At 40.2% G+C, this 9,361-nt stretch overlaps 1 protein-coding gene across 2 annotated transcripts in view; it reads left to right on the forward strand.

Annotated features, from left to right (window-relative positions):
- Nucleotides 1-9,361, forward strand: part of LOC106527873 (disintegrin and metalloproteinase domain-containing protein 11) — a gene marked incomplete in the record, with an annotated part of 29,269 nt that overhangs the window by 16,477 nt on the left and 3,431 nt on the right. The window contains 12 exon segments of one of the 2 annotated variants that reach the window (XM_014022893.1): nucleotides 1,126-1,177; nucleotides 1,575-1,674; nucleotides 1,810-1,881; nucleotides 1,973-2,065; nucleotides 3,970-4,050; nucleotides 4,145-4,195; nucleotides 4,277-4,340; nucleotides 4,434-4,539; nucleotides 4,622-4,741; nucleotides 4,830-4,998; nucleotides 8,375-8,486; nucleotides 9,213-9,303. In XM_014022893.1, coding sequence (XP_013878347.1) covers nucleotides 1,126-1,177; nucleotides 1,575-1,674; nucleotides 1,810-1,881; nucleotides 1,973-2,065; nucleotides 3,970-4,050; nucleotides 4,145-4,195; nucleotides 4,277-4,340; nucleotides 4,434-4,539; nucleotides 4,622-4,741; nucleotides 4,830-4,998; nucleotides 8,375-8,486; nucleotides 9,213-9,303 — 1,111 coding nt within the window. 2 annotated transcript variants of the gene reach the window in all.

Consider the following 9,361-nt stretch of genomic DNA (forward strand, 5'->3'; position numbering starts at 1 on the left):
ACTCAAGTAAAGTACAGATACTCAAAAAATGTACTTAATTACAGTAATAAAGTAAAAGTACTTTGTTACTGTCCACCACTGAATAAGATTCAGTTTAAAATAAATAAAAACGTTTATCAGATTATTTTCATTGCATTGTGTTTGTGTTTGTGTGAGAAAGGAATATTAAAAATAAAAAAGACATTTGCTTTGAGATCTTTTATAGCATCTTTTCTAAAAGCTACACCTTCATCTGAAACATTTGTGCCACCGCCCTCTAGTGGCAGCACAAAGCAACAACCACAAATCTGTGCCAATATTAAAAAAGATTTCCCTCCCCGCAGTATGGAGGAGTGGGTGCCATGGCCATCACTTTGTGTCAGAGTCTCGGCCAGAACATCGGGATGAGGTGGAACAACGCTCGAACCTCAGCRGGTGAGTCAGAAAAAAAAGGACAAGTAAAAATGGAAACTGAATATGATTTATCCTAGCGGTGATGATGATATTTAGYAGATTTGTTCAGTAATTAGTTTGTTAGTTGTGTCTGCTACAAGAAAGAAGGAGTAAAAGTTAAATCACTGCTGCTGAGCTCAGTAATTGATGTTAAAGGACCATGAGGCACATTATTCAGTGTCAGGACCAAAGATCAATACTCTGAGGCCCATTATCTCCTCTATAGAAAGGCTTTGATTTTGTTTTGCAGCATTTACCTGTCAAAACGACCCAAGCACATTTTTAGATTCCTGAAACCTGGATCATCCTGATCTCATGAGTGGTTCCAGAGATATGCCTTTATTTGTCTTCCTAATCAGGATAACTCGTTTGTATTTGGTTTGAATCCCATTTTTAGTTTATTCTAATGAGAAATCGTTCATGTCAGTTTTTAAAAGGAAGCAAAATTTAAATATTAAAATTTACCAGCTGGGAAGAAAAACACTTCTAAGTTGCCTGGAAAATGACAAAAATTCACAGCTTTCCTGCTCAAAAATCATCAGTCTTTGTAGCTACTGCGCAAAAAAGTGCATCAAAAAATTCTTTTAAGTTTATATTTCTGATATTTCATTTAAACGACTCGWAGAGAAGGTGTTTTGTTATTTATTATAGTTTGGCAAATTGCGATGGTTTCTCATTTATTCTCTTTTGCAGGTGACTGCAGGTGTCCGGATGCCTGGGTGGGCTGCATCATGGAAGACACCGGGTAATTTCCCTCWCTTCCCTTCCTTCAAACAGTCAGCTGCTGCTAATCACAGCCTCCATCTGAAGCTCARAGACCCTCTGTTGATGCAGCAGACACTAAAATTCTGTGGAACAATAGGCAATTTTTAAAACGAAGTATTAACTGTGTGAGTGATTTGGACTGGGCTCCCCCTGACAGATGGAACAATGCAGATTTTAATGATCTGAGTTGTGTTTTACTGCAGATGGTAACATTTGTGTCAGAATGCAAAGTGACGGCGCGGACACCCACGATAGATCTGGACTTCCTTACTGGCCAAAAAGCATTGTGCTGTTTGTGTTTTATGTTATGTCTTGATCTTTGTGTGTGTGTGTGTGTGTGTGTGTGTGTGTGTGTGTGTGTGTGTGTGTGATCACAGCTTCTATCTGCCCAGAAAGTTTTCTCGCTGCAGTGTTGACGAGTACATCCAGTTCTTGCTCCAGGGTGGTGGGAGCTGTCTCTTCAACAAGCCCAATAAGGTGAGGGCCATGTGTCGTCTGTCAATGAGTCAGAGGCAGAATGTTAAGCTTTTTATTTCCTCTACTAACACCTTTTTTTCCCCCAAATATCTCTATAWATGTCAATACTCTCTTACATTATGYTCCCAATTTCAGCTGTTGGACCCTCCAGAGTGTGGGAATGGCTTTGTGGAGCCAGGAGAGGAGTGTGACTGTGGCTCCCAGGTGGTAAGCATCCAGCTTTATGTTGTGCAGATGGGAAAGCTCTTCCTCTTTAAGGTGACAACCTATAAGKGAGGCGCTTCTTGTTTTCCTGCAGGAGTGCGCTCGCAGCGGAGGAAACTGCTGTAAGAAGTGCACCCTCACCCATGATGCCATGTGCAGTAACGGACTCTGCTGCAGCGACTGTAAGGTGAGCTAAAGGGGGGGTGTTATGTATTTTCCAGGCACAGTTCAATTCTATTCCACAATCAGATAAATATGTTACCTTCAGCTGTTCTGAAAGTACCATATACTGCATATATAAATACATTTAACTTTGCATCATAGTCCATTTAAACTCTTGAAATTGGCCTCTGTCTCTTTAAAGGCTGAGTTATAGTCACGCTTTGGGTACTGGAGCAGTGTGTGTGCACCCTCGCCAGCAGATATACTACGCTATTTTGTTGTAGTATTCTCAAAAGGCCACGCGGAAGTGCACTTTATAACTTGTGAAAATGTCGTAAATAGGAGAGCAAAAGCTTGATGAACAAACAAACATTTTGAGTGATGAGCGTCGTGCGCAGCCTTTGCAGAGTTACAAAAATTCGGAGGTGCACGACCACGCGCCTGGACACCGCGCAGGGGCGGGGACAGCACGAATGCGTCACTATTGGCGCCCTCTCCCTCCCGTCCGGTGCGAAGTGTCTTTTGTAAAGCCTAGCTTAATACCCTCCTACCATTTCTGACACTCCCACTTCAGCACATCTTCACAACAACGCTTCAGGGGAGGGGGTGGTCTTAGGGGCGGGAGCTCAGCTGCACAATGAGCTCAAGGCAAAAGCTGTGTACAAATGGGCGGAGCTTTGTACCAGCAAGTATTTAGGCAGTTCAACATGGCTATGATGAGTCAAATCAACACTCTGGGTATGTTTTTGATGAGGTAATTACACAGAGGTCTATAAAGTACTGGAAAGGAATAACTAAGTAAAAGTAAAATTACATGAACAGAAAATGACTGGTAAAAATAAATTTCACTGATGAGGATACTACTCAAGTAAAAGTCATAAAACTGTTCACAAAATTTATGAAAGTAAAAGTACTTTTACACACTCGCTAAGAAATAAACTGTTGAATTTACTAAAACCAAACCGGATCCACTAAGCCAGGTTGAGTAAACTGAGCAAAATATTTATATTATCTGCTCAATTTACTCAACAAGGCTTAGTGGAGACAGTTAACATGACTTTGTTGAGTAAATTCAACGCTTCATTTTTTAGAGGGCATAAACATTATCTTTCATGATGAGTTCAAACATATTTAATTTTGTAACAAGTAACTAGAGTTACATTGTAAAGTAAAGAAGTAAAAGTATAATTTTTAGCTTTAAAATGTAACAAAGTAAAAGTAGCTATTTAAAAAAAATATTGGTAAAATTGCAAATCTTCAAAAAACGATTTAAGTACTGTAATGAAGTAAATGTACTTAGTTACTATAAACCTCTGGAATTACATTATAACATGATATAAATCTAAAAAAGGTCAATTTTGCTCAACCCCCGCCTCTTTAAAACAGAATCCAAACAGTCAGATACAGGGTTAAATTGCTCAAAACTACCTAAGACACCAAGTTTGGTTTTAAACTGAGTTTCAGAAACAATGATCTTCTCAAACATGTTGTGTTTTTGCTCTGTGCGTTCTGCGTGAACACAGTTTTATATCGCATGTGTCCGTGTGTGTTGTGATGCGCACAAAACAGGACCCTTTGTGTGCAACTCAACGTCTGTTTTTCAGCTCCTCACAGACACACAAACATGTGCTGGTGAAAACATTGTGCCATCTGGAGCTTTGAGCAGCGTGTCCGTTCAGTTTGGACTGACTGCAGAGGCTAAAGTGGCCTTCCTCCTGCAGGATGCTCCTGTCTGTGTTTCTTCAGATATAACACCACCTGGTGGTTATTATCAAACCACAAACTGAATCATTAAGATGAATAAAACATACAGAGAGTTTKTCTAAAAACTAGTGTTTCTAGTGTGAATTTGTGCAAAATGAATCTTTTAACCCTAACCCCTGTAAATCAGCTGTGTAAGTCCTTTTTGTGTTGGATGTTTTCTGTCAGTACGAACAGAGAGGTGTTGTTTGTCGAGAGGCCGTGAACGACTGTGATATCCCTGAAACCTGCACCGGAGACTCCAGCCAGGTAAAAAAAAAAAACATCTGGATAAAACTTTCAAATCATTTAAAGACAAGTTTTCAAAATGTTCAGTTTTTTATTTCGTCTTTGTTTTTTGCAGTGTCCTCATAATGTCCACAAACTGGATGGTTACATGTGTGATATGAGCCAGGTAGGAGCTAGATTGAGACTTATTTTTTTATCTGCAGCCTCTGCTGTGAAAGGCTTTAATGTTTGCTGTTCACCTCCACAGGGACGCTGTTACAGCGGACGCTGCAGGACTCGTGACGGACAGTGCAAAGGACTCTGGGGCTTCAGTATGCATTGAACACCTAACAAACCTTCATTTCTTTTAAGGTGGTTTGCTTATGTTTTTGGATTCATTCCATYCGTTGTTTTAAATCCTGTAGATTCGGCRGACAGGTTTTGTTACGAGAAGCTGAACGCTGAGGGGACAGAGAAAGGGAACTGTGGTCGGGGYCCTGRAGGGAAAGGCTGGCTGCAGTGCAACAAGCCGTGAGTCACGCCGACGTTCTGAACTTTAGATCACTAAAAGATGGTCTGCTTCTCACCGCAYGTATTTCTCTGCTCGCCTCAGGGATGTATTATGTGGCTTCCTTTTCTGTGCCAACGTCACGGCGAAGCCAAAGTTTGGTGACCTGCAGGGGGAGGTGACCAGCTTCACCCTCTATCATCAGAACAAGTATCTGGACTGCAGGTAGATTTCAGTTTGTTCACAAACAGGAACACGGTTATCAGTCGTTGCTCTAAGTCAACCTTTCCTCACCTGTGGATGCTTCGCTCAGAGGTGGTCATGCTCTGCTGGAGGACGGGTCAGACATGGGCTACGTGGAGGACGGCACTCCCTGCGGTCCCAACATGATGTGTTTGGAGCGACGCTGCCTCCCTGTCGCCGCGTTTAACCTCAGCACGTGTCCGGGGTCAAACTTCGGACATATTTGCTCCGACCACGGGGTAAAAAATTTTTTATCTGCTCATATAACCCCAATTTCAATGAAGTTGGGACATTGTGTGAAACATGAAAACAAAATTTGTTGATTTGCTAATCTTTTTCAAACTTTATTCAATTGAATACACTGCAAAGACAAGATATTTAATGTTCAAATAGAATAACTTTATTGGTTTTTTGCAAATATTCACTGTTTGATTTTGAGGTCTGCAACACTTTCTAAAAAAGCTGAGCGTGTTTACCGTTGTGTTACATCAGCTTTCCTTTTAATAACACTCAATAAGTGTTTGGGAACTGAGGACAATAATTGAAATTTTGTAGGTGAAATTATTTTCATTCCTGCTCGATGTACAACTTCAGTAGCTCATGATCAGTCTGGGGTCTTCCTTGTATTTTGTGCTTCATAATGCTCCACACATTTTCAGTGGGAGACATGTYTGGACTGCAGGCAGGCAGGTAGATGTTGCTCCAAAACCTTTATGTAGCTTTCAGCATTATTGGTGCCTTCATAGATGTGTCAGTTACCCATGCCATGGGCACTAATACACCCCAATACCATCAGAGAGGCTGACTTATGAACTAAGCACTGATAACAATCCACAATTTTCCAAAAMCAATCTGAAATGTGGACTGGTCAGACCACAGGACACTTTCCCACTTTGTGTCAGTTCGTCTCAGRTGAGCTCAGGTCCAGAGAAGCCGACTGTGTTTCTGGGTGTTGTTGATCTCTGGCTTTGTCTTTACATGGTAGAGCTTTAACTTGCACTTGTAGATGTAGAGCTGAACTGTGTTCACTGGCAGTGGTTTTCTGTAGTGTTCCTGAGCCYGTGTGCTAATAACTGTTACAGAACGATGTTGGTTTTTAATGCAGCACCACCTGCGGGGTCAAAGGTCACATGCATTCAATGTTKGTATTTGGCCTTTCCACCTAGTTGCAGAATAACTGTAAATGATGAAACCCCTAAATCCCTTGTAATTTTTCTGAAGGAAATTTTGTAACTGATCAACTAAATGTTTGATCCAGTTTTGTATTTTTTATACTTTCTGATCATTGCAGCCATAAACAGAATGAGAGGTGGTGTGTCTTATCAGGTGGTTAACGTCTGATGTAAAAGGTAACACCTTCAGGGGTGTAACCAGGAAGAGACGTATGTTMAAAGGTTGATTCATCATTATATGAGTAGAAGTTTTTGTGGAGTCTCTGGCTTAGAGCAGCCTGGGCTCTGTGTTTTCATACTCGGATAAGACGAAGGTCATTTTACTCTGAGGCCTACTGATCATTGATTTGCTGGAGCTGATTGGAGTGAGAGAATGGAAAAAAGCCTTTTTTAGAAGAGATTCAACTGGTTTTAGGGCTGCAACGATTAATCGATTAATCGACGACTAATCGATTATTAAAATAATCGATGACTAATTTAATAATCGATTAATCGTTTTCTTTCTTTTTTTTGTTCTTTACTTTGTTTTTCTCTCCAAACTGCTTTGACACCTTCTGCTGCCACATCTGCCTTTCTGTCCTTGACACACATGCACAGTAGTGGTAACTGGGGTAGGCCGTGGACGTCACAAGACATTAWACAGACAGGCTCTGGTATCATGGCTACCTGACAACAGAGCTCAAAGTGTGGGATCATTTTAAGAAAATGAAAGAGAAACCTGTGTAATATCTGCAGAGCAGAACTTACCTTCCACAGCAATTATTTTTAGTTAGCATATAGCTAAAATCAAACGATGGTTATATAATAGCAGCTGCGTTCTAAAAATCCTATTTTATTATTTTAATCTATTTTCCTCTTTCAGCAACCTATTAAATTTCTGTTATGTTTCATGTAGGAGAAATACACATTTTTTCAGTCTGTATTTAATACAGCTGGCAAAAGAAATTGTTAAAATATGTATTATGTGCTTCTGTTTTTTAATTCAGGAGATTATTTTAAAAAATCCTTCATTTTATGGGAAGACCCTCTTGATTCAAGAGATAACTCCGGTTTTTTAAAAAATGGCTGCTTATTAATTAATTGTTAATCAATCGATAARATAAATCAACTTCAGATGAATTCATTATCAGTGACTTGCATCCTTAAGGAGTTAACTTAATTTATATCTCTTCATATTCATGTAATTAAGCATTTTAATGATTTGGCCGATTAATCGAAAAAAATAATCAACAGATTAATCGATTATTAAAATAATCGTTAGCTGCAGCCCTAACTGGTTTTCTACTATATTATTCAGACTTCCATTTATTAATCACAGATTTCCCTTCATTTCATTGAAAAATGTAATTTTTAAACAGGAGGACAGTTTACTCACACAGTTGTTCACAAAGCGATAAACCTCGTCCCATCCTTGCTTGTGAACGACAGCCTTTCGGAGATGCTCCCTTTATACCCAATCGTGACATTCATTAGGGGTGTAAGAAAATATCGATACACTGAAATATCGCGATATTTCATTTCCCGATACTGTATCGATATTCTAAAGCCCTGTATCCATTTTTTAAAGGTTTAAAATGTCAACTTTCCTGCCAGCCGTTAATTTTTATGTTGTAGTTCAGCCTCTGACCACCAGTTGGCAGCAGTGAGCCAGCCATTTGGCTCCTCTACCTCTTGAGGTAGAGGCTATTGTTAAGTGTTGGGTGACCATATTGTAAATTAATATTAAAACTAAAAGCTGCAAAAAATATATTTTCAAACTATTTATTGTCAAATTTAGTCTAATAATTGAAAACATGGATGAAATATGAAATATTAAACAAATAAAATAAAACACATACAAAGCAGAACACAGCTAAATGTATCAAAAGCATGTCTATGTAATATTAGAATTTTCTGAGACAATGAATTTTGGTTTTTCATTTTTTTCCCCAGTAAGAGGTTTTCATTTAATAGAATTTTTGAACAAAAAAAAATCACAATATATTGCCTTGTTTATAGTATCTCAATATATCGGGATATATCGTATCGTGACCCCTGTCATGATATGTATCGTATCGCCAAATTCTTGCCAATACACAGCCCTAACATTCATCACGTTTCCAGTTTACATGTTCACCTGGGAATGCTCCAAACAGCAGTTTTTAGCATTCCTCAACCCTCCAAGTCTTTTTTTGCCCCTGTCCTGCTTCTTTACATGTTGTACACATAAAATTCAAATTGAGTGAATATTGGAAAGTTAATTTATAAAGTTGATCCATTTTAACGTTAAATATCGTGTCTTTGTTGTGTATTCAATTGATTTTCAAACCATCGTATTCTATTTTTTGTTACGTTTTACACAACGTTCCAACTTCACTGGAATTTATTTAACATAATTTAAGAAAGAATAAAAGGAGCTTATATTAAACCTTTATATAACAGCGAAATGTTTTGTTTGTTGCAGACGTGCAGCAACGAGGTGAAGTGCATCTGTGACAGGGACTACACCGGGAAGGACTGCAGCGTGTTCGATCCCATCCCGGAGCCCACCGTCCCCACGGGCCCGGAGAAAAAAGGTCGGCAGCGCCTCCCAGCCTGTCCACGTCTCTCTCTGTCTGCCTCTCCTCTCTCCCCCTCTCATAATCTCTTCTCATCATGTTGCTGTACAGACACACAGAGGGGGTAGTTCACCTGACGCTTGTGAGAACGACTAAAACCTGGCTGTTTTCCCCTCCTGCTGAGTCTCGCTGTGCTCAGACGTTATTTATCCACCAGAGCATATGTGCTGACACAGTCTTTTGTTAAATGCGTGTGTGGTGCTACTGACTGTTTTCCAGGCGCTGTATTTTATTTATTTATTTTTTCAAGTGTCTTCCTTACTTTCTTGCAGTCTGCCAAATGACAGAGAAATTAAGCAGCTGCTCTTTTAGGGCCAAAAAAAAAAGGCCACAGGTGTCCGTCTGAAAGAGCAGGAGRGGGGAATGAGAACAAAGTAAAACAACTCTCTCTCCTTTGTTTTTAATGTAACTATTATCCCCCCTTTGCCCCCTCCCTTTGACCTCCCTCGCTCACACGCCTGTTCTTCCATCTCCACCCAACGTGACGGTCTCCTCCTYCTCCTCCCCTTCATCTCTCTGTYTCTGTCAGCAGGTATCATCTGCCTCTTTCTGTCTCTACTCGATGTCGTTGATGTTCYGTGATGGTGTCTCCTGACGTGTGTTTTTTAGTGGTGTTGTTTTGTTTCTGCTCCTCCTCCTCCTTGTCCTCCGCACCCTTCCTCCTCCCCTCCTCCCTCTGCCCAGGTCCCAGTGGCACCAATATCATAATAGGGTCCATCGCAGGTGCTATTCTCCTGGCAGCTATAGTCCTAGGGGGAACAGGATGGGGATTTAAGTAAGAGTTCTGGCATGCCTTTGTGTACCTGTCTGCTTCTACCTGAGGAAACCCCCCC

Source organism: Austrofundulus limnaeus, unplaced genomic scaffold (assembly GCF_001266775.1).
Source record: "Austrofundulus limnaeus strain Quisiro unplaced genomic scaffold, Austrofundulus_limnaeus-1.0 Scaffold4, whole genome shotgun sequence".
NCBI lineage: Eukaryota > Metazoa > Chordata > Actinopteri > Cyprinodontiformes > Rivulidae > Austrofundulus > Austrofundulus limnaeus.